General features: G+C 42.2%; 1 protein-coding gene and 1 long non-coding RNA gene across 2 annotated transcripts in view; one reads left to right on the forward strand and one right to left on the reverse strand.

The window, feature by feature from the left end:
- The first annotated feature begins 393 nt into the window (after positions 1–393).
- LOC124295289 lies at positions 394–12283 on the forward strand. The gene is made up of 3 exons (XR_006905196.1): positions 394–508; positions 5672–5673; positions 12273–12283. It is a non-coding gene; the product is annotated as an uncharacterized LOC124295289 (long non-coding RNA).
- The window catches only part of LOC107219464 (protein rhomboid), a 148851-nt gene continuing 126249 nt past the window's right edge, over positions 3314–25915 (reverse strand). Inside the window, exons 7-10 of the mRNA XM_046744744.1 lie at positions 17284–17426; positions 11887–11999; positions 8747–8902; positions 3314–3840 (exon numbers count right to left, since the gene is read on the reverse strand). Coding sequence (XP_046600700.1) covers positions 3599–3840; positions 8747–8902; positions 11887–11999; positions 17284–17426 — 654 coding nt within the window. The 3' untranslated portion in view covers positions 3314–3598. The remainder of the gene's footprint in view (positions 3841–8746; positions 8903–11886; positions 12000–17283; positions 17427–25915) is intronic.

A 25915-nucleotide genomic window follows, 5' to 3' on the forward strand; every position in this document is an offset into this window, starting at 1 on the left:
TACTTTCAAATCTGCGCACGTATGTATGTACGTTTCATGTATTACCTCCATCATTCGATGAGTTAGAATCAACGTTTATTACAAGAAGATATGAAAAATAGAAAAATGCACGGAGTAATATATTTTCCTTTCATTTACTCTTCTTGTGTAACCACAATCTTGATAAATTATAATCAAGAAATTAAAATATCCGACGTAATATTATTGTAGGGCATAATGATAATATTATAATTAATAATAATAATAATGGTATTAAGGTAGTGTTAAAATTATTAGTAACGTGAGGCCTGTACAAAAGTAATGTAAGTATCATACGAAAATAAAATACATTTTATGACATAATACGAGATCTCAACTATAGCCATACAATGTGCATACACGTACACACACGTCCAGCAACGTATGTACATAGGTATATATTTATAGAGACTTGGCGTTCAATCTGTGAGGGAGAGGGAGACGGAGAGAGAGAGAGAGAGAGAAGATGAGAAAGAAAAATGAGATAATCGTTGTATCTCGATTGAATAAATAAATAATATGATAATAATAATAATAATAATAACAACTATAACGACAACCGGTGACGTACGATTATAATTTATTATAATACAAGACTTATCTCTTTTCCCTATACAATATAACAAAAAATAAAAAAATCAACATAACGGGCCTTGTTATAGCCCCATATTTCGACTGCAGTTGTTTACTTTTGTTTTTAATACAACTATACTATATTATGTATATGAATATACACAGAGACGCGTAAATTACTATCAGTAGCAAGAGTGGTAGTGTAAGAATGATCAATAAACGCTAGTGTTACGTATTCAATTATTATAATAGTATGCGTGCATCATCGATGGGTATATATTTATATACATAGATATGCATATAGTGTTTTGACAATTGTGTAAACGCTGCGCACTTTTTCCATTATATTATAATACATTCGTATAGAACAGGTATTTAACTGACTAGTACCGTTCGTTCATCACACGCCAATCTCTAGATTCGTTGAGTTTCAATTTTCCATTTTCGTTTCCTTTCATGTTTTTTCTATCTCTCACTCTCTCTGACATTATCGGTTATCATATTTGTCACTTTAAATTATCACCTGCAACTGCATCTCGATTCTACATGACGAACAAATCCTGATAACAAAGTAAAATATTACAGGAAATTATAAGTATACTCTGACCGCTGCTTATTTTTTTATGTACATAAATTATTTGATCGATTGTAATAATAACAATTATAATGATAATTTTCAAGTGAGACGAAAGAACAAAACGGACAGGAAACATAAGACTAATAGCGAAGTGAAACCGAAATAAAATAAAAATAAAATATCACGGGGGTAATGTTTACGCATACGATCAGTCTGGAAGAGGAAAAATTTGTCTAACCGCGAATCAGTATGATTACCGTAAGGCGTAGAATGATAATAGGAATAGTAGTAATAAAAGTGATAATATCATTAATAATGGTAACGACAATAATATTATAGTGAATCGACATCCTGAGAAGTTTGTTAATCAGAGACTGAGTGACGGTTACTATTGCTACTATTATTATTATTGTTGTTATTGTTGTCGTTGATTTAATAAACAATTGCGCTGCTTTTACTTACCATCACGCGATAATATAGACTATAGTGATACATATTTTATATTCATAAATAGTTAATTAGCGTTACCTATATGCTCGACTTGTTAGGGGGTTAGGCGGCAATTTGGTAATCGCAATTTACAAACTAAACTACTTATATAAATTTCGTCCACCTTCTTTCTTACATTCTTTCTATTTAGTTCCTTATACTCCTAGGCTATAATACATGATATTTACACTTGATTATGCGTACATATCTGTCGGTCTATTAACCTATCTATACATACGTATTCATACATACATCGGTATCAAATGTGTACATTTATTGTTAATACGTGTCGCCTGTATATACGTGTAGCTTTCGATACTGTAACTATTAATTACACGACAGCAACGCGTGTCGTTGTTATCATTATTATTATCATCATGGTATCATTAAGCGTTCGTTATGTATACAGAATAGCCATAAACATATATTACATAGACGATTAAATAGATGATGAAATAAATAAATGACAGTTCACTTTATAGAATTGACAATAAATTAATATGAACGATAATAATCATATAATGATAATAATAGTAATGATAATAAGTATATAATAAAGATATTGAAAACTGATTTACCGCTATCATATTTCGAACGAAAGAGGTATTTATACGATATATTGTACGTGTACACAATTTTGTTATTTTGTTTTCGCAATATACTAGCCATAGAATTCAGTCTTTTAGTATTATACATACATATATACTCGTACGCATCGTACATAAATACAAATATCTCTGTTTCTCCCTGAATTTGTAATAATAATAATAATAATAGTCAACTAATACCAACGATAATTGCTAAAACGGTCGTTGGAGTATTATTATTATTATTACTGTTACTATTATTAGTATTAGTATCATCGTCAATGGTATTATTATTATTATTATTCTTAACATTGTTACTACAACTTTTTTTTACGGCAAATAGTAGAAAAAAGGACTTGGAAAAAATTACTCAAGAAATTTTGAATGGTCACACAAATACCTTAGCGAACGTGAAAGCTTTTTCCTCACAACCGTGAACAGAGAGAGAAGTTGACTTAATTAATTTATCGAAGATTTATATATATTTATACAGATAAGAATTCTTCGATAAATATATGTATATATACGTATATATATATATATATATATATACATGTGTATTGATGGTTGTTTTAAACAACTCACGCATTTTACACACTCTTTTTCTTTGGTTTGATTTTCTTGTTCCGAGATGTATTATCAATATACACATTATACACGTACATACGTATAAAGTAGTCTCTCGATCGTTGGTTCATTTTGTTGATTTTTTTTGTTTTCAAATATTGTTTCTAATTTTTCCTCCTTACACAGTTCATTTTACGCAGTATCTTCTATATTTTGCTTTTATTCTTTCCTGACATAATTAATATGTATACATCATAATATTCTTCGTCTCGCTCGTTTGGCGTAATATTTTCGTTCGTTTTTGGCGTATCTCCGTTGCACAAAGATGCGAACCAGGACGGAGAAACAGAGAGATAGATAGATATATAGGCATAGAGAGAGATAGATAGAGAGAGAGAGAGAGAGAGAGAGAGAGAGAGAGAGAGAGAGAGAGAGAGAGAGAGAGAGAGAGAGAGAGAGAGAGAGAGAGAGAGAGAGAGAGAGAGAGAGAGAGAGAGAGAGAGAGAGAGAGAGAGAGAGAGAGAGAGAGAGAGAGAGAGAGAGAGAGAGAGAGAGAGAGAGAGAGAGAGAGAGAGAGAGAGAGAGAGAGAGAGAGAAAATTTGCGTTCTTGTGCAATTACAGGTATAACAAGACCGATTATTACGTGATGAATATTGTCCAATAGTATAAACAACAGTAATGGACAGCTTCGCGTTACGTGTTCGTCACAGCAGCGGCAGCAGCGGCACCATGGTGATGATGATGATGATGGTGCAAACGTGGCCCGTAAGCGAAGCTAACCTCGCGTCAGGGGTAGTCGGGGTGCATCAAGTTGTACATGACCGCGAATATCGTGCAGGCGGCGTAAACACCGAGGGCGACCCACCACAGCAACTGCTCGTGAAGTCGTTGCTCGAAATTCTTCAGCACCAACAGTCCGATCGTCAGCCCCGCCAACGCCCCCGTAAGGTGAGCAACGTACGACACAGGCGGACCCATTTGCTCGGCGGCGTACCTGTCGTATATCGCAAAGCCGACGTCGGCGCTCGCTGTAATGATAAAAGAAACAAGACAAATTACTAATTTGATGGGAATGACGTAAGCAATAATGAAGATCAATCGCACAGGTCGGCAAAAAAAAAAATAAAAAAAAATATATATATATCGCTGTTTATTCTTCCCGGTTTAAACGAGTAAGAATCTATCGGTATAACATTGAGAATCACTACAACTCGATACGCACTCTGCAAGACTTTGTTAGTTGTCCTTTCATTATTTCCTTCTTTCTTTCCACCAAGAAATATTGTGAAATTCGATGGAATTCCAAGGGGCGAAGAGTGCAGGTGAGCCAGAGGTGAGCAAGGGGCGCGGGTTTATAACGTCGCGTGGCAGCTCAACTCGCGTATACATTATACATCGTCCACTCACTTTACATGGTTTACTTACACTGTAGGTACCACCACCACCACCACCGCCTAGTGTACATAAGGGTGCTATCGTATAATATAATGTATACTTGTACGGCTTTCCACAGGGGATAAGTCCGGCCTGCGTATAGTAAGGTGTACACGTATACCTACTAGGCATAGCTGTATATACGGTTAAATCAATACAAAGTCAACGGGCTGTAGTCTGAACTCACTCACTCACTCACTCACTCTTTCTCTTTCTCTTCCAGTTGCACTGTCCTCGTTGCTGTAGAGTATTTCGATTGTCGACCAAATTACGAGCAAAGACTGTTCTTGTCGGCGACGAGGAAAGAAACGAAATTGAAAATAAAAAGTTGGAATTGAATGAAAATCTTTACTTTGAACAGTTTTATTTATCAAAGGATCGAGGTAACGGGTAACGAGTATATATTGTCGTAGTGATCAGGCCGGAACCAAACCGATCCAAAGAAATTAACTCTCCAGACAAATTTTAAAAATCAATAATCATAGCTTACTCTCTGATAAAACCGCTGCAGTAAGACCCTCGAAAATGATCTGGTAAATCTTCGTAAAATACGAGTCAAAAAGACTTCCTCGGCTACACATATAATCTGATTCCTAAATTTTTCGCTGTATTATGTTACGAAAGTGTCGATTAGCGCCGATTAAAAGCTAATTGTCTTTTGAAAATAAACATACAGTTTACAAAATACTCAATAAGCCTACAAGCGAAAGAAATAATTTCGTTAGAAATGCAAATTGCATACATAGTATATATTATATACGTTACAGGTATGTGTTTTTTCAAGTCCGTATTCGTAAGCGTTTATTGTAGCGTACGCGAGTTGTTCAAAGTTGATGGTAGTTGGTGATGGTGGTAGTGGTGGTGGTGCTTTTTCCGTAATTGGATACTTTCGCAGTTGCGCTGCCGCTACCGGTGCTACAATTCGTGAGCTGCGAAAAAGTCTTTCATCCTTTCTTACTTTCTTTCTTTTTTTTATTTCTTACCACGATTCTTCATTCCATTCCCGTATATTTTCCACTCCCTCTTACCCTTTTCCCTCTTTTCCCATCCCCCGCATCGCGTTACCCCGTCACTCTCACTCTCCGGCTCTGTCACTCTCATCTCATTTTCCGCGAAGGCTACTTCGCTGCCACGTTTTCTCGGTTCTACTACACCCTGGAGAAGGAAGCTGGTACACGTTGATGCCGCTGCTGCTGTTGCAGCAGTATTATCGAAGAGCCGGCGACAAACCCAACCTCGCGAGAATGAAGGAAGTAAGAAAGGAAGGGTAGAACCCCCAAGGAGCTAAGTCGACAATTCGAATTGGCCGTGACTCGATTTCGTTATACTAGTTTCGAAACCCTGTTCCGTCAGCTAGCTCGTCTGACCAAGTCTGTAGCCGCCTTCCTCGGATCGATACCTACATTCATTTTCGTCATCGTCGAGGAGTGAACGAATCACATACATCTTACTGCTGCGAATCTGAGAGGAAACAGCCTTGGCTAACGGGCATTATAATTATACAATTCTCCTTCGTTATCGACAAGTCAAATGAGTTGGATAAAAATGAGGGTCAAAGGTACGCTGGAAAATTAAACGAGAGCATAAAGGATTCTGTATATGAAAGAAGAGCAATCATCGATTCTCGTCATCGCCTGATCGAACTTTGTGCAACAAACAGACGTAGAAAATTGGTCGTCGACGAAAAAGGAGAAGAACCCAATCAATGAACCAATGCAGCTGGTGCAGTGGCTACCTCACCGCTTGACTCTTCCTCCTCTTCCTCGACCTTTTTCCTCAACCCGAAGGTAAACATCCTCGTGTCGCGTTGTTAAGCCGAGTGTACCAATATTCTCAAGTACCTCAAAACCTTATTGCAACTTCCTCTTACCACCACCACCATCACCGCCACTATTACTATTATTGCTACTCCTTCTGGACTGCAGGGAATTCGTTGTGTAGCAACACTGCAATATACATACGATGTGCGCTGTGCGGTTGAAGAGCCTTGCAGAGATGAGAAGAGGGGGAGGAAGAGGATACTCGGAGGACGAGGCTGCAGTTCTGGCCCCGGTTTTGCGGCTAGGAACCACTACCGTAATTGGATTCTCATCGTCTGTCGAGAGAGAGAGAGAGAGAAAGAGAGAGTGAGAGAGAGAGAGAGAGAGACCTATTCAAAGAGTTCTAGGGAAGGATGTTCAGGATACGGAGCGCATCACGGATAGGTACCTGTATATCTACGAAGTAAAGTGAAAATGGTGAAGGGAAACTGATTCCTTATATGACGATGAAATTCGCCAATAAATATGTATACAGTCATATTGCTTTCCACCCTAACCTAACCTAACGTAACGTAGCCAGCCGTATACAAAGCCCTCGGGCTTGTACGATGGATCGTATAACGCGTCTCTAATCGCTTTCGGGTCCGTCCGATGGAGGATCGACCGACCGAGTAAGCGAGGGGGATTTTATTGGCCGGTATAAGCTGCCCGGCGTCGAGGATGCGGCGAGTGGAGGCCAAGGAGTAAAACGAAGAGGGTTACCAAATGAGGGAGGCGAGTCTTTATAATCCGTTATATACCGCGTATTATAATCCTAAACTCCTGAAATCGATCATCCAGCTCGATTATAGTATCGGCCGACGGTCGGCTATTAGTTCGGCTGAACAGCCCGACGAACGGACGTCTGTCCGGATGGCCGAATTGGTTGCCGATCAAATCGTTTCACGGTTTCCCCGATCCGCTCAGTCTGCGGATATCCAAGATGACCTCACAGAAATGTAACATGGTGCCCGTGCATCTGACAACCGACTCAACCCGAGGTCACTTATTTATTTCCGTATATTCTGTTCACTGAAAATGACAGTTACAAACGTTAAAGGAAAAATATATCAAGAGGATATTACGTTTTTTTTATTTACGTTATTTAGATGGAATTTGGCGCCTATACGACGCGGCGACGTCACCTTGGATATACGTTTTCCGATTTCTTCGACTACCGCGTACGCGCGTTGTTTTGCCTTATCTCCTTCCTTACAGCGTGGTTGCAGGTAAGCCGGATATTCGCGATACAGTGGCTAGTCGGGGTGTAAACGTGGAAACCTTCGAAGTGCAGTGTAGCACTAGCGCGGTGCAGGGGTCGACCGACCTCCTTCTCCATGCGGAGGAAAAAGAGACTCATTTTAGACCCGCGGAAGCCTGAATAGGGAGGTCTGTGCGTCTTCGTTGCCTTCGTTCTCCATCCTCCTCAGGATACACAAAAATATCGCATCATCATCATCATCATCGTCATCGTCATCGTCATCGTTATCATGGCCCATGCAAGCCATCGCGTATGTAACCACGTGTATAATAATTTACACCCAGCTAGCTGAACGTTCCGCCCCTGCAGAGATCGTATCTTTTTCCATTAAAAGCCGGACATCATCGCAGCGTGGTGACACATTTTGCGATTTATACCGCTTCGTGGTAAGGCTGCATCACCTTCCGTACCTACCATCAACGGCGAACCAGATGCGAACCTGAGATATTATCCGTTGACGAAAGAGTCGAGTTCATATACGGTGAATGAACGAATGAACGAGCGAACGAATGAACGAACGAATGCGGGTGTTCTCCTCGTTGGTTCTGTCGGTTTCTCAAAATCTAAAGGACGATTTTTAATTATTCCTCTATTCTCTTTAAACATTCAAGTTTTGGTCAAAAACTCGGCAGTTTACAGCCTGCAAATGGCTTCAGGTGACTTTCTTCGATTGAAAACGCTTCAAAAGACACCGAACAGTAGTGACTCAGAGAATGAATTCAACCGGGTCTTAAGTCGACTGATTTCAAACAGCGAAATGACTTCACGTCAATGACAGCGTGATCACGAGTTCAAACGGTTTCGGGCAACTAGGACTGAACGACTTCAACTACATAAATCGAAGCAATTTCGCGACATTCAACCGAATTCGAGTAACAGCACGACTAAGGTACACCTCCCCTGTAAGGCTTAATCGATTCAGCAAACGCTACGATTGTCAAGTCTGCTAGTTACGCGAATTAAAAGGACTTTGTACCAATCTGCAACATCGCGAGAAAAAGGTTAATCGTCTCCGGGAAGACTGTACCTACTCTGTCCATGGATTTTCATCTCATTATTCTATCATCTACCGGCATTGGGTATACATATATACGGTGTACCTACCGTGCCGATATCGAGTAACGGGCTTGACTAGCTTCGCGAGTATAATAACTTGTGAGAAAACGGTGTTATTGGGTCCACAATGACACGGAAGAGGATGGGGACAATGGGGAGAAAGGAGGCCAGGAACTATTGGAAGTCTGGAATCCCGTGCGTTATTAATATTACCAAGCGGACAACTGCGGAGGGGTTAACGCCGATCCGATTAATGCTTACGATTATCCGTGCAGACTGAGCGATCCCGAAAATATGCCAAGTGTCGCGAGAAGATTTCATCTTGGTAAGACGTTGGGTGCGAATCGATACGATCAAGGTTGTCTCGGCCTGCAACAAACTTACCGATAATGAAAATCCCGATCAGCCTGACGATTCCAAACTCCATATTATTGTAGTTGAGCAAAACGTTTGCAAGATGAGCGGCGAGAAGAGCGTAGACACCGCCACTAGCCCCGACGAGATAAACGTCCGTGTCGAATACAGACGTGCCGAGAGAACCTGAAAATATAAACTCATCATTTTTCACGTAGAAACCAATCGTCGCCTCGGCGACAAGTGGAATTTAATAAAAATCTCCGATTCTCGTTCGGATAATGAAATAATTTTAAAGAAGCACAAAGCCTGCGGAAATAGAGGGAGAGGAAAAGAGTATACCGCGTACGGCTCGGCGGTATTCGATTCGGTGACGTTAAAATTGCTTCTCGAATCGCGATTTAATCCCCTGGTGACTCGCGATGATGATGCTGCCGTTTCACTTGGTCGCAGAATTTAAACGATCAAAATGAGAAAAACACGGAAAAAAGGGGGGGAGGAGGAGGCGGATCATAGCAATTCTACGGTGTGGGAAATTACACTCCGAAACCCGTTAAATCGATACGGACCCATTAATATCGTCGAGAATTCCCACAAACGGTATTATTGGAACGGATAAAGTAAAAATAAAAATACAAAAAAAGTGTTGTAAAGGAAAAGCAAGAAAATCATCCAATTCCTGTTAATCGTGCGTTTCGTATTCAATTTGCTTTTACAATTTATTCGAAACGGGTATAATACAAGGTACGATATACGTTGAATTACGAAGAGCTACGTAGAACGAATGAAGGGGATTGAGAATTATGCATCACGTTTATATGCAGGGTATCTGGATTGGGGAACGTCGAAACCGGATAGAAAAGAGAGAGACTGTCGTCTTTCTTCCCGAATAACATCCCGAATACGTTTTCAAAGCCCAAAGTGAATAATATGTAATAACATTGCCCAGCCCGACGCTGACGGTGACCGAAATTTTAACGTTTTTATAAAAAGAAGGAAAATGAACGAAAAAAAGAAAAAAAAAAAAACAACATCGGCACGGTGGATGGTTTATACCGCGTTCGATTTTCACGGTATGTGTGAATATGAGCAGCAGTGCGTGTATTATTGTAATGCTCATATGCGTTAACGAGTAAATTGTGTAACGTCTGTTGAGTGTGTGTTTCATTTTTTTTTTGTTTTTTTTTCCCCATATTCTTGCAATTTTTTACGCACCACCGATCGACGCAAATTTAATCAATTTTTTTCCTCTCTCTCTCTCTCTCTCTCTTTCTTTCTCCCCCTCCGACTTTTTACACCAACGGCAACGCAACAGCGGCAGCAGCAGCAGGACAAGTAATCTGATAAATATACGCATTATGTAAATGCAAATTACAGGTATATGTATACCTAATACGGTAGGATATATTTCCGTATAGGAGGCATGCATGCGCCATAACGCAGCAACGGCAACGGCAACAGAAGCACGGAGAGCAGCCCGGACCTTTATAATAACTTGCGTGCAATTTATACCCGGATATCCATTGTTCACTCTGCCCTCCAACCCTCCCTTTTCCTCTATAAAACGTCAAAACTTGAATATTTGTTATTTTCAAATTTCGGGATCCACGATGCCGGTAACGCCTCGTACAATATTCGGGTTCTCGGAATACAGGTTGTGCCAAAGAAAACGACCAAAACTCTTACGTATTTTTGCAACTTTTTCTCACAGAACCGAATCGCGATAATTCGCTCGTTAATTGGATATTACATAGTAATAATGATAATAACAACATAATTTACAACCGAAAGAATTTTGCGTCGCAGCCGAAATGCGAAGAGAGAGAGAGGAGAAAAGAAGTTGAGCAGAATTAAAGAGGCGCGATAAAAGAACGAGTGATAGAGAAAAGAGGAAAAAAAGAAACGAAAGAATGGGAAAAATAAAGAAATTCCTCAGCTTTGCGAGCACGAACGAATTGCTTCCTTCGCTTGCCGCTGCAGGTTGCGTAGTCGCCAAAAAGGGTTTTTTCCCCCCTTCTTCTCGCCGCACTTTCTTTGTTCGTTTTATTCTTTCGATAGAGAGCTGAGTATCGTGAAAATCACTTCTCACTTTCTTTCTTTCTTTCTTTCTACCTCTCACTTTCTCTCTCTGTGAAGCCTCGGAACGAAAAAAGAGCGAAATAAAGAAAAAAAGGAGAAATAAAAAAAAAAAAAAAAAAATTCACAAGATATATCCGATCGTGTGGAATTATTGTGGCACCCTTGCCCACTTTTTTTTCTTTTTCCTAAGTGATATTTTTTTTTCATCCCTCTCAGCTTTCAGTGACGTGAACGGTTATACAGGTATAAAATTGTACTTGAAAAGGAATTGAAAACCTGTACGAGGGATGAAGTGAAGAGAAACCAAAAAAAAAAAAAGAAAAACAGATATTTTAATCAGTTGTATAATCTACAGTGAAAAATTACAGACGCGAATCGAAGATTGATGAGAAATTAGAAACACGAGAATGCATTAAAAGTGTAAAATAAATCGTATCACATGTATAGATTGTCAAGCTGTGTACGGAGTACCTTCGACAAAATAGCAGCAACAACAACATTAATAATAATAATAATAGTAAATAACTATACCAAAAAAATGGAAGAAAAAAAAAAAACGTACAAACATCAATTGATAAAGAAAAAGAAAAAACCAGTAGTAAGGTAAAGAGCGTTACGACAACGATTTGTTACACTTTTGGTATGGTTAATTTACGAAGGAACGGTAAATATTCATCGTGGCGTTGGGAAGAGAGAGAAAAAGTAAGAGAGATACACGAGCATTGCGAGTAATTGAGACGAATGGAAAAAGAAAGGAATTCAATTAAAATAAGAAAAGAATGCAGAAAACCGTTCGCCAGGGATTGAAGTGCGGTTGTTACTACCTACCTGTTATAAATTAACAAGTTAATCTCGCTTGTTTTACCCATCGTTTAGCTGATACAAGCAATTTAATCCGACCGTGGAAACTGCATACAAGTCACACCGCCCGATTAAAATCTCTTCCGTCAAGCTTGACGTTTCCTTTCGCCTTGTTTGCTTTTTTCTTTTTCCCCTTGTATTGAAACTTAATCACCCTTGCAGATTTCTAATGTGACGAACGAAACGTGACAAAAATAGTTTAAAATAAATGAACAAATAGATATGCTCACCGGCGAGTACGCCCGCCATGTAGACGGCGGCTATCCTGAAACTGCCGTGAACCATCTCCAGAGGAAGACCGACGACCACCTGTACCCCGAGGTTGAAGAGCAGGTGAAGCCAGCTGAAAGAAAACGAAGCCAAGTCTTAGTCTTCGACGTTGCACCTACTCGCGCCTTACGTCGAATACGTCGGTAGGCTGGAAAGTGGATTTAGAATTTAGCATCTTTCGCGTTCAAACGTGATATTCGTTCTTTTATTCACCTCTACGTTTTTTTTTTACAACTCTAATTCAACATCTCTGTCACGATTATAGAGAAATTGAATTCTCGTACGTGAAGGGTAAAAAATTCCAACAACTGTCTAAATAATAATAATAACAACAACAATTGTCAAGGATCGGAAGAGGAAGAAGAGGATAATTAATTAGCGAATAGAACAGTAAAGTGATTGAAAAAAAAAGTAATTCGAAGAAAATTGTAAGAGCGAAAGAATATATAATAAGTATAAAATGTAAGTGATAACAATAACAATGACAACAATAACAATAACAATAATAATAATGAATGTAACGACGACTCCAAGAGTAGAGAGAGAACGAGAGAGAGAGAGAGAGATGGAGAGAAAGAGCAGCGTCGTAAGGGAGAAAAGCGCAAAGACTAAGGAAGCGGAGGAGAAGGACGAAGATCAGTAGGAAGTCTTCTCTTTAATTAGAAACATCTCATTAAAGTTTCACCCTTTGACTTTTGTGCTCGGGCAGGTCGAAGAAAGATAAGAGGAGAACGGAGCTGCAAGAAGAGGGAACAAGCGAGCGAGGTATGTTACACAACGTATAATATACCTTGAAATGGTGCAGAGGCACGATGTATGAGGAATTGGTGCGTGAAACAGCAACAGCAGCGGCGCAGTGGCAGCGTTAGGGGTATAACTGTCAGCTATATTACGAGATAGTTGGAGGATAAATGATAAAAGGTTGTATCAAAGCGTGGAGGGTGAGGGGAGAGAAGAGCTTGGTAGTAAATTAAATCCTTTCCTCAAACATTACAGCCAAGCGATGATTAACGATAACACGTACCGGTTCACTTTTTCTGTGTAAAGTGAAAACTTCTAACCGATTATGTCAGGAACGAGGTTTGGTATGATAGAATTTATGTAAGACTATTTTATACACCAACACTTTTATCGCTATGTAATTTTGTTTATTTTTTCAAAAAATACACTTTTTATCAAGAAAAATTAGGTTTTACATGTATACAGTGTTGCGGTACTCACCGGTCAACAAAATTTTTTAACAAGGAAGGTGATTACTAATTTTGAAATACTTTTGTATCCTTGTTACAGAATCATATTTTTATTTTGATTCGATGAGGTTTTATTATTTATACTTTGTTACGTTTGCGAAAGAGTTTTGCAGGGCGAGAATCGAGCGGAAGACGATGAGAAAAGCTCGGATCCGAGAGGGAGAGAGAGAAGGGGGAGGGAGGGAGGTGGTGGAATAATCCCGCGAGAGAGAAGGGCGCGTAACCTAAGGTCCACAGTTGATTAATAATTATCAGGATAATCCAATTAAGCTTATGCATGGAAAGTGAAGTGGCAGAGCGGTACCGAAACGTTAGCCCGACGCCACCGTAACCACGACCCTCGTCAACGGGGCGCCGAACCCGAAACCCTGCAGGACTATAAGGTAACATCTACCACTACCACCACCACCACCATAGCCGTAACCTATCGGCGAATAATGCCGGGTTACAAGGGCGCCCGTGTTTCCCAGGGAACACCCGCGACCTCCTCCACCTACCACATCTCGAACCCTCGGGAACTCTCGACTTCGGCAACGAACCGAGAAAGCGCCCGTTTTATTACGCCCGCTTTGCAGGACAGGCATTAATTGTTTATTTCCGATTTTCCCAGCTTCCTTTTCATTACTTCGAACCTTAATTCGTTGATTCCGCTTGATTTTTCTTCTCTTCGCGGGGTATCTTCTATTTTCACGCAACTATAATTATACCGTTAAAGCGCAGGGTGGCCACTGAATCTCGATCGCGATATTCCCCAACTTCTCCAGGTTGTCCAGCGAAAAATCTTATAACTTTCCCTGACCAATTCGTATAAATTGTTTATGGCAAATTGAATGAAATAAAAAAATTCCATGTTTTCCATACGATAATTATAATTTTTATCCGTGTAAAAGTAGAGAGTAGAATAACCAATTTGGCAAACGATTCCCCGACTGTTCCAGGATTCCCGGATTCCGTAAAATTTCCAGGTTTTCCAGATTTCTCCGACCTTTGGCTACCCCGCAAAGATACCATGCAGCGTAATTTCTTATCGATAATTTCTTGTCGCCGGTAATCACCGTGTGAATCGACGAACTTGACGACGTGATTTCGAAGAGTTGTTGGTCGGTATCGTCTTCTTCTTCGACATCGGTCTCCATTATTCTGGTCAGACTCATCACCGTCCCCTTCAGCTTCGCTGTCGTGACACGATGCGATAAATCCTTCAATTTCCACACTGGCTTCTTCGTCCATCGTCATTTGTACATCCCAATTTTACAGCAATTTCTGCATTCGAGAAGGCGATAAGAGATGATCGAGCGTCTCGTTGTAGCGAGGCGTTGCGGAGTGGATCATGACCGTTTCACCGAAGCATCTCTCAGGTGTTTACAAGATATAACGTAATATCATGCGGGATATACACGTAACGCGAAGTGATGTGTAATACAGTAACCACAGTGCTCGTCGTCGTCGTCGTCGTCGTCGTCCTCCTCCTCCTCTCCTCCTCCTCTTCTTCTTTCCCGCAATTTCATCCCTCTAGCCGCGATACAACGTTGCTCAGCCACCCTTAAACGACTCATCGAGCGGCGCACCATTTTCATATACATATTGATGCCATAAACCGCGTAACACAATTTTCTCAAATGACCTGAAAGGGTGAAGGTGGAGCTACGGGGGAAAATGGAAAGGGAGTGACTGACACTCGCGAAGCAACCGACTGCCCTAGCTGTGCAACCATTTCGGTAAGTGAATTTCGAGTTTACGTGACCGTGGGGCAACCCATACACTCAACGAAATCTCATGATACCAAAAGCTCTTCGAGGTTCTTTCATCTCCTCTTCTTCTCCTTCTTTCGAGCGATTGCTCACGTGATTCCGGCATTGTTTTTGTTTTTTTTAATAATGGAATGATCACTTCTTCTTCTTCTTCTTCTTCTTCTTCTTCCTCTTTTCCTTCACGAGCCACTTGAGGGCATCTTAAATGTCCTTCACTTCGTGACCGATCCAACTCAAATAATAATTACTTCTTCTTCGCAAGTCGAGTATCAACTCCGGCGAACCAGTTCGCCAAGTTCTCAGTAAGAAGACGAGACTCTCTCTCCCTCTCTCTCGTTTTACCAGCTCCTCGATCTTCCCTTATTCCCATGGCAAGGATGAGGATGAGGCGAGGCGAAGTGCGGGGAGGAAGTGGAGCGCGGAAAAGTGCGTTAAACTTAACTCAGGATCACCTTTTCTCTCAACGGCGGTGAAAGAGTCATCCTGATATCTCTTCTCGCATCTTCTTATTTCTTTCCTCCCTCTCTCATCGAGGTTGTAGCAGCGCGCAGAAAAGAGAAGACGAGCGGAATTAGAAGCAGATGATCGTGTCAAGTTTTCAGAACTTGTCTTTCGCCTCGAAACAACATTTCAACCTGTCTTCTCTCTTTCCCCGTCTTTGCGTTATACCTCAAACCCGTATAAATTATCTGCAAAAACGTTTATTCTTTCGACTCCTGCATCAAAGTAAATCGTGAAATTTCTCTCTCCTCCAATATACTCACTTTTACATCGTAGCACGTATAAGAAGAAGAGAACCGACTCGAGACGAAAGGCAAGGCAAAGCAAATGAAAAGGGGGACGAGATTGGGTACGAGATGGAAATGCCATGACGGCTGATAAAATTTTCTCTCCTCCCGCCCCTGCGTCCATGAAACTGACCCATAAAACCGCACGTTTCGTTCAATCCACCGAATGCAGAGTACGATTCGGTTATACGAGCAGCAGAAAAAAAGGGTAGACGGTGATGAAAATTCTCAATAAAGATGTAAAAAAAAATAAATAAAGTCGACTGTTACGATTTATCAGCTGTTTAATTTCTCTTCTGGATTCTTTTTTTCCTTGCCTTTCCTTTCCTTGCTTGTGATACCAACAGCATCACGGCAGTGACAAGCAGCCTCGTCAGGAGTGACGATTTGGAATTAGTTTAGAAACATTCAGCATCTTCCTTTTCTTTTATCTCTCTCTCTCTCTTTCTCTCGAGGATTTACAATTGAATCCGTGTAACAGCATCTGTAGACTGCTGCGTGGGTTTGGTTGTAGGATGTGAAGGAAGGAAGGAAGGAAGAAACGAACCCCTCGCCTACATATATCATTGCAGAACAGGCTTCTCGGAGATGGCAAACTATTTGGACCACCGTGCAGAACGAACGAACAAAGAAAGAAAGAAAGGAAGGAAGGAAGGAAGGAAGGAAGGAAGGAAGGAAAGACGCGGAGTTATAAATTTTGGATCCCCGCTCTCGAGTAGGAGCGGTACAGGATTCCCAGGACCTTAAACCTCCGAAGCGTATCACCCGCCGGATATTAACAAATTAGACCTAAGCTAAGCTCAAGATGGATCGAATGATTTGATTCCGCCAGGCTGTTGCAGTTTAATTTCCTCGCTGCATATACGCCGTCGATCGATCGATCGATCGATCATCGGCACGGGTATCGGGGAAATTAAGCGGAATCAACCGTCTCGAATATCGTAAGTAAGTAAATAAACGGACACGTCAAAATTAGTTTTCGTTTGACATCTGCTTCTTCGCAGAGACGAAAGATTTTCGTCGTAACTTATAAACCCTTTGAGTCACACGTGTCATTGTGCCGAGTCAACGTTTGCAACAAGATAGTATTTCATGGTTTTCGGGACCACTGATTACGAATCTAAAATCAGATTTTGAAAATTCAAGATGGTCGATCCATTACGGTGGAGAAAAATTTCAAGTTACATCGTATACGTGCAAAAAACTCTGTACAGGGATTTTCGGGGTCGCTGATTGGATTCGCTGTACTGAATTTTCAAAATCCGCTTTCGGATTCGTAATCAGCGACCCCAAATACTCCTGGACGGAGTTTTTTTCTCCGGATTCGATCGATTTTGAAAGTTTTGTCCGCCATATTGTTTCTACCATCTCGAATTTTAACCTCGAAAACTTTTGATTCACGTAAGGCAAGTAAATATACACGCGTAGAGTGGTAACTTCCTCGTAAACGAATTGTTCCTTCAATTTTCACGATTGTTTTCCAATCAATTTGCTTCCGGCAATAAAAGTAATAATAATTTACATTGAGGTATTATAATAACAAGGCAGTCGATTTTGCACATGCTTACCCAGCGTGAAGGAACATGTAGAATGCGAACCTCCAGAGCTCGAGACGTTTGTCCGGTCGGTATATGAAGACACTGTCGATCGGAACGGGACCCGAGGGGTTGACCTCGCCCATGGCGACGGTGTAGTAGGTGAAAAACCCGAGCTGAAAAATACACCAAGGTATATTCTCGTTATACTTTTCTTTTTCATCCTCTTCCGCTTGCATTTATTTTTTTCATTTGTTTTTAGTTTTTCTTTTATTTTTCCACCCCACCGCGCTTCATTTCTTTCCTCGTAAAGAAGAGTTGGCTGCTGCTGCTGCTGCAGGTCGAGATAACGAGTGAATATTAAGATTTTCTTTCTCTTTCAGCTCCGCGACTTGGGTATTCTAGAAACCCTCGCGCGGCTAAAGGTGCGGGTATATATAATATAAATCAGCGAAAACAATATCAAGCGAGGAAGAAAAGGAGAGGAGAGGAAAGGGAGGGAAGAACCTTTCCATCGCCGTCGTCTTTCCCTGGGCCATCACCCACCGTCCCTTTTCCTTTGCCTTGTTTCACCACTTTATGTTTGTCATTCCGTAATTTAATTAACAAATTCCTCTCATCTTCCCTCCCTATCCTATCGCGACTCTCCTTCGTCTAATTTCCTCCTCTGCATGCCACTCGCTCACGCCTTCCAAACTCAACCCGTCATAATCCTCGATATCGGATACTTGTCACAATATTATTATTACCATCATTATCACATACAACGACGTGTTTATACGGATGGAATTCTGTCAAATATTCATGAAAAACAAAGGAAAATAATAAAAAAAATAAATAAAATAAAACGTTCGTAATAATTAGGCTCCGGATTAAAGTGTATCCATTAATTTCCTCCCGGAAGTCAGTCCGGGAAGAGTCGGAAATTCGACTTACGTACGCCTGCGCAGCTAAGGACGTGGATGCCGCGCAGAGTGTTACCGAGAAATGAAAAAAGCGGAAGTGGTCAAACAGCCACATCATCCCCTGGGGATTTTACACCCCGCATAAGAATGGGGGAAAGGGTGGCACCGCACCGCATCGGTGGTCGGGTCTGAGGCTCGCTTATTCAATTCAGAACGCGATTCGCTTTTACGCGTGCCGTGCAGAGTTTAATCCGAATTTATGAATACCTACGATGGTGCCGGGGGGTTGGTCGGTTCGTTGGGTACGCGACGGCTTTCTACCTTCTCCTCATTCTCCTCCCCCTCCCCCTCCACGTATACAAAGAAGAGAGTACACGTAATATATAGAGCTATATTTTCGCGCCGCCTCGTCCGAGAAAGAAAGAAGGAACGGAGACTGAATAGATAAAGAAATATGCAAAAATGAAGAAAATATATTCCTCTGTTTTCCCTTCCTCGTCTTGCGAAACTTATACCTTTAAACGACAATCGAAAGACAGTAACGACGAAAGGGGGAACGGACGTCCGGTGATGAGGGGATGAAGAACGGAAGGGTTGGAGAAAAAAAAAAATCCAAGATCCGTAAAAAATAAGAGAAAGAGAAACAATATGAAATGAAAAAAAGAAGGAAATAACGAGGAACATATCGCGCCACCGGACTGATATAGTCGCGGCGAAAGAAGCGGTGCGAACTAAGGTGAGGAGAGGCGAGGAGGGGAGGAGAGGTAAAAGAGAAAAAAAAAATTATAGGACGGGATAGGAAACCTTATTACAGGGAGGGATGAAAGGCGGTTTTACAACCCCGCAGCTTCGCATCTCGGTGCTTCGAGGAACAAGAAGACGAAGAATAAGAATAAGAAGAAGACGAAGATTACCTAACCCACTCTTCTCCCACCCTTCTTCTCACTCTCTATCTCTTCATAAAAAACAAAAACTGAAAAATGAAAGAAAGAGAGCAAAAAAAAAAAACAAGAAGAAGAATTTAAAAGGGTCGAACGGGGGTTTATATTACGTATACATGTATACGCAAAGGTGACGGAGACTCATTCTTATGTATAATGCAGCCGAAGTACGCGCGGGCGAAAATTTCATGCACAATCTTTGCAGTAAATTAGACTTGTGATTTTCGCATAAATTCTTTGTAAAAGAAAGAAAAAAAAATATATATTTTCACAGTATTGCGGAATAAAAGTTTGTGCTTGTTTTTTTTTTTAGACGCAACTAACAACTGGCAACACTTATCTTGTAACATAATGATATGCGTGAGCTTTTGTTCACAAATTTGTTTTTTTTTGCTTCTCTTTTCCAGCAAGATCCGCAAAACTTGACGTCATTGTGAAACCTGCAATATCGCTTACTGTACTCATACGTATATCGTAGCACGTATAACAGAATACAACTGAACTTGCGCATAGAGACACGATGATATAATAACTCTCAGAAATGGCGGGGAATGAAAATCGATCGCTTGGACCTTCCGCCGCGTGCTTGCTCACCTAATGCTATTTGCTGCAATTGGTGCACTTTCGCATCGATCCGAACAATGATATTATTATAAACTGACGTACGCCGTATGTTATCTACATCGATTAATCCCACGTTACACGCCGCTAGCCTAATCGAAAGGTGAATTTCACGTTAGGTTCAGCCAACGTGTGTGTATATATATGTACAATTTACGCGAATGACACTTTTAATATTAATATAATTATAAAAAAAAAACACTACGATAGATGGAATTGAGAATCTGTTATTGGCTCGAAAAATTAAAAGAAAATAACAGACGACAAGTGAATGGATAAAGACCTTGTTATGCGGTTTTTTTTTTTTTTTTTTTTTCCACCTCCTCATTTTTTCCCGCGCAGCGCACGATCATTATTGTATTATATCAATATTCGCAGCGGCACGAGAGCGCGAGGAAGCACTCACCTAAATGAAGAATTCCCGAGGGTCGAACCTCCGCCTATGCACGCAGCAGCTACCGCGATTCTTTTTACATGATCCGGCAGAGTGGGTGCACTATAAAGGTGGGTATATCTGTGTACGATATACGGGTGGGTACCACCGTATTCAACCGCGAAAGTAACCGTATGTGTAACGAAACTAGACTGCAGAGAGCGATACGCCTATAGCGTAAAGAGAAAAGTGGGCGTATTGTAAAAACGAGGCAGGATCCTCGAGAGAAATGTAGACAGGTATGCGATACGTACGCGTGTAAGAATGGCTGGAAAAATATTACAAAGTATAACGAACGAGTCTGAAAAAGCGAAGGAAAAACAAAGGCCAATATTGCTGATAGAAATCGAAGAATGGAAAAATTGTCGACAAGTTTGTTTTCTTCTCTCGTCTTTTCTTCCTAACCTGAACCCGAGATATACGCATTGGTTGTACACGTAAATCCACATTTCGTGAAACACCTTGAACCCCCGATACTTTACTAGAATTCTACGAGGATGAAATTAAACTGCATTTCCCTACTTCCAAAAGCTTAAGCCTCAGCTTCGTTGATCCTCGTCGCTTTCGCCAGTTTCTTCCAATGCTGTTGCAGAGTAAAATACCGACTTCCCCTCCACTCGACTACCTAATTGCCTCGCAAAGACCACGGGATTCGCGTGTCTCGGTGTAGGAAGAACACCCCGAGTCGTCAAATACGCAAGTATATGCCTAGACGTTAGTCGAGTAATATTAGCGTAATGTAAATAGGAAGAAGAAGTAGAAGAAGTAGAAGAAGAAGAAGAAGAAGAAGAAGATGTTTATCCGAGGGCATATTTATTGCCCGAGCAGTAAAGCTAAGGTGGCTCCGGTTAGGCTGCTGGTTCTGCGCTCCCTCGCCGTTGTTTCAACCCCCTGAAACTCGCCGTATTTCTGTTATCTTTCGGATGGCACGCGATGTCGACTAGGCAGGTACCTTTACTCTCCGCGTCCACCTTCCCTCCTTCCTTACTTCCTTACTTCCTTAATTCCTTCGCCTCGTCATCGTACTAATACCCCCATAGTGTGCGTATACAGGGTTTAGGAAATTATAATCATTACTCTTGTTAAATGGGATATTTCTCGAACCAGCCATATAGCGCGAGCTAATGTTATTGTATTATACGCATGTGCCCTGGTGTAGGGCAAACAAATTTCACTCGACGATGAGGAATCGATAATTTATGTGTGACGGTGGCGCGAGGGGATCGAGGAATAATAATATAAGGGTTAGGGTGAAATATTCACCATCCTCGTCCGCTCTTCGCTGACTTACATCGCAGGACTCAGGATTACAATAGCTACGGTGAATTACGGAGCTGAGGATAAGATAATGCGGCTCCTGCGTCGACCGATAGTTTGTAACGAAAGGCAACGTGGTAGATCATCGGCAAACAAACAAACAAACAAACAAACAAAAAACAAAAAAACGAACAGACGACGCATCTGAGAGGAGAGAAAAGTGTTTAGACCCTTCTCTGCGTTGTTTATTTTAAGCATTGCTAAGCGTTTAAGAACCGACGTCATTAGCGTTATCCGATGCTTAAAAAACGATGAAAAAAAGCTCCTAAACATTTATCAATGTTTTTTGCAATACCGTTCGTCGTGGAACTCTTCAATTTTTGATTCTTCGCAAAGATTGAGGTATCTCCCAAGTAAAAAGTACGTCGAAATCGACTGCAGTATCCCGTCAAGGTTCGATCGGATTGCACCGACGATGCTTCGTGGATGCTTCCCCGTGTCTTTTAGCGGCGGTCGCGTCGTGAGAAGCTAACCGGAAAAAGAACGAGAGAGTGAAAGGTACGGACAAAGAGAGATACGAGAGCGAGAGCGAGCGGACGTGTATCTATCCCTCTTTCCGAAATCCTAAATTAAGGAAACGGACACGGAAAGGCACGTGTGAGGAGGGCATAAATCGTCTTCTCCCCCCCATCAGATCCTCCCGAGAGACCGTAAGGCAGACGGGTGGGTAGAGTTGCCGGACAGCCGCGGGACCGAGCGAGGGAGAAAAAACGGCACGCGCCTGCGTTCCGCTCAAATTAGTCTTAAAAGTAGCGACGCTGGTATAGGTGGGTGGGTAGGGAAGGTTATACATACATACATACATACGTATATATATATATATATATACATCCGATGCTGGTGTTGCCGCAGCGACGCTTTTCCATCTTCTTTTCCTTGTTCCCATTCCGAATGCATGCAGCGTGCGTGCAGCGGCAAACTAGTATTTTCGTTTTTCCTCATATTTTTTCTTCTCCCCTTCAATTTTTTTTTTCTTTCTTTCCTTCCATATCCACCCCAAGATGCAGAGGCCAGGGCACGAGCCGGGGGGTGGGTGAGAAATGAGGAGGGTGGGCAGAGACATACGGAAAACGAGAACCGAACGCCTTTGCACGAGGCTTAGGTACGCCAAAGTGTAACAAAAAAAAAAAAAATAACGGTCTGTGCACGGGTGCTAGTTCTTTTTTTTTTTTGGAATACTGTTTCGTTCCTCGAGATTAGCCTGAAATATGAGGACGCGGCCATTTGTCGCTTATAAAGGTCGTTTATAAGGGGTGTGGGATTCCGGATCGGCGTGGAAAAAGAGGAAAATAACGAAACAAATGTAAATTTGATTCTCAGTCTAGATACACGTGTGTGTGTGTATAAATATATATGTGTATATAAGGTACCACGAGAAAAATAAGAAGAAGAAGAAGAAGAAGAAGAAAAAGTATAGCACGTTTTCCGTGTGAAGCGAAAACGACCTTTACGCACCCGCCCTCTGATATACCTACCTACCCTTTACTTTACACGATTCAACCCCTCCACGCGGGCTGTGCCGCTGCTTCTCTCGCGGCCTAATCTCTCGGAAGGAAAGGCGAAAAAAAAAACGAAGGACAAAAAGAAAAACAGGCAACAGAAACACACGAAAAAGGTTTTAGCGATAAATTTGCAAATTTACACGTTTCGCTGAACGGGAAATTAGGGTTTGTTCTTCCGTATCGCGTATCCTCTCTTTTTATATCGCGTGCGTGCTCGCTCTTCGTCCTTCTCCCTTCTCACTTTACCACCTTGTGTCGTGGTATATCTGAGACAAAGGGCTTACCCGAAAAAAGAGAGGGAGAGAGCGAGGGTGGGATAAACCAATAACGTTCACATCGCAGTCGTTACCTTTTTTAATTTAGGATTTGACTGTAATGGTCACGATGAAGGATTCGTCTTATCTAATCGTATAACGTCACGCATCATTTTTTCGTCAACGTTTGGTCCTCATCGGAAGGATATATAAATTTATCTACACTGCGGAAAACAAGAGAAAAGAAGAATGAGAAGAGTCTGAAATTTGACGAAAAAATGATGGGTGACGTACTCGATTGACCTACAATTCCAACATCCGTTGCTCCACTGTATCAGCGAGGTCAAGAAGACTTCGATATCCTTGAAAAAAAAATAAAAAAATAAAAAACAAAATGTGCGATACGTTGCGGTAGGTATACAGCGAAGCAGGGAGTGTCCGGCACATTCACCGCGACACGTCGGAGACGACGGGTCGTTATGACAAGGATATGGGAGGGTTGTCTGCATTATTCGAGTGGACTGCACGTGGGAGGTGGAGGGAGGGGATGGAAGAGAGATGGAGCGGCGTGCATACATGCACGGATGCCTGAAGCATGTAGCAGAGAGTTAACGAGAATTCATGGAATAGCAAGAGCGTCGTTTGTCGCGCGTATAGAGTCTGGATATGCGGTGTTGGTACACGGTAAACGGTATCCTGCAGCGCAGCAGCAGCAGCGGGAGGATAGAGGAGACAGGAAGCTCCTTCCTTCTGGCTAGTGCCACTGCACAAGTCCAGAAACGTGGATTATTTTCTCCCTCAGTCTGTCTGTCTGTCTGTCTGGTAGTCTGGTAGTCTGGTCGACTCCCCTGACCCCGTAGTTCTAGCGCGTGTACGTCTCACCCTCTTCATCCCCTGAGCTTTTACGTGAGTGTGTGCGCGCGTTTCCCCCAAAACCAGGAAATACCGCGCACACGGGTATTCCGGAGGTGTAGCGTCAGCGGCATGCCAGGAACCAGTTCCGCTAAGCCGAGGAGACTAGGCGAACTAGGGTTCTAAGACTTTCGGGTTTCTTCCCACCTCCATCTCCTCGTCCCCTCGTCGAAGGGCGCCGCGATGCCGCGAAGCAAACTGCTCTCTAGACCACGAGATGAAGGGGGAAAGAGAGAAGGGGAGGATACAACTTTCGGTATCTCTCATAGGTCACGGTGGGTGGATAGCTACTACACGTGCGCGCGTAGTTCTTTCTTTTCTTTTCTTTTTTTGCTTTCCACTTCAGCTTCCTCATCCTGATCCTGATCCTGATCCTGATCCTGATCCGCCTCCTCCACCTCCCCTGTTTCTCTCTTTCTATCCGTGTTTATTCACACGTAGAAGAACACGAGGTTAACTAGAGCGAGAAGTATCTTTCGCAACCCAAGCGCACACCCTCCGACATCCACCGTATCGTACGTACGATATCCTCCGGTAGGTACCAGCGATACTTATCTAGGTATCTATCTCCGATCGGTAAAGAAAAATCACGAAACGATTCGAACCACCGCAGCGATCGGGGGTGGGTTTCATCAGCCTCGTGAATCGTCGTCCTGCCTTACAGGCAATGCTCGAAACTTCCTCTATGTACCCAAATGAAGCTCAACTCGTGGAAACGGAGTGACAAACTTTGCGCGTGGTCAGCGTGAAGCGGTCGGTTGTAAATTGCAGTGGCCGGCTGCAGTTTCGTTCATTCGTTCGTGCTGAAACGCTGCCGGTGCTGTTGCAGCAGTAGCATTTCCAGTCAGATGAGTTTTGACGCTGGGTCGATTGGGTGACCGACCAACCAGGTTGCGTACGCCGATCTTTGGCCGGCAGCCGGCCGACTCCCAAGCATATGGGACATATGGGGTACAGGTTTGTAAAGATCCGCAGGTCTCGCAATCTTGTAATCCACGGTGTCCGGTAAAGGATCCGTAAAAAAATTCAATCACATTTTCAAGTTATTCAAGGACGATGAAAATGGAACATTTCAAGGATCACCGGACACCGCGTAACCTCGAACCGAGTCGACGACCGATGGATGGATCGAGGGAATCGAAAGTGAACGGTACAATAATAATTGGTGCGGCTTCGCGGTGCGGGATGTGAAATAAAAGAAGCTCGTTTTCCGGTATCCGGTATCGCCTTCTTGTCGCCACGGACGGAAAGCGGAAGAAGAAAATGGAACGAGGACCCTCAAGGAGGGACCACTTTGCTTTGTTGCCACTCGGACTTGACGCCTCCTCCTCCTCCTCCTCCTCCTACGGATAGACGAGCACGGGGCACGTGCGTCAGCTCTCTCTCTCTCTCTCTCTCTCACCCCCTCTCTTTCTCTCGCACGCACGTAGTAATTCTCTTCTGTTCTGGTCTGGTCTCCGACTCCTCTCAATTATACGCGGTAGAACCGAGTTAATTTCGGCACTTCCCAAGTTTCCTTAGCTTTTTCTTCCTCTCCTTCCTCTTGTTTTACTTATTTATTTTTCACGACGCTCAGTGGTGTAGGTATTACAGAACCCAGAGCGTGCGCACGGTTCACCGTCGTCGTTTCCGGCGATGATCCCCAACTCGGCAAGAATTTTTAACCGTTATTAGCTTTCGGAACCATCGCGTACGTGCAGTGCTCGAGTCAACCTGCGACGACGAGTGCACAACCCGAGTGCAGAATGGAGACTCGCTCGTGTAAATACAATGATTACAC

The sequence above is a fragment of the Neodiprion lecontei genome, chromosome 7 (assembly GCF_021901455.1).
Source record: "Neodiprion lecontei isolate iyNeoLeco1 chromosome 7, iyNeoLeco1.1, whole genome shotgun sequence".
Lineage (NCBI taxonomy): Eukaryota > Metazoa > Arthropoda > Insecta > Hymenoptera > Diprionidae > Neodiprion > Neodiprion lecontei.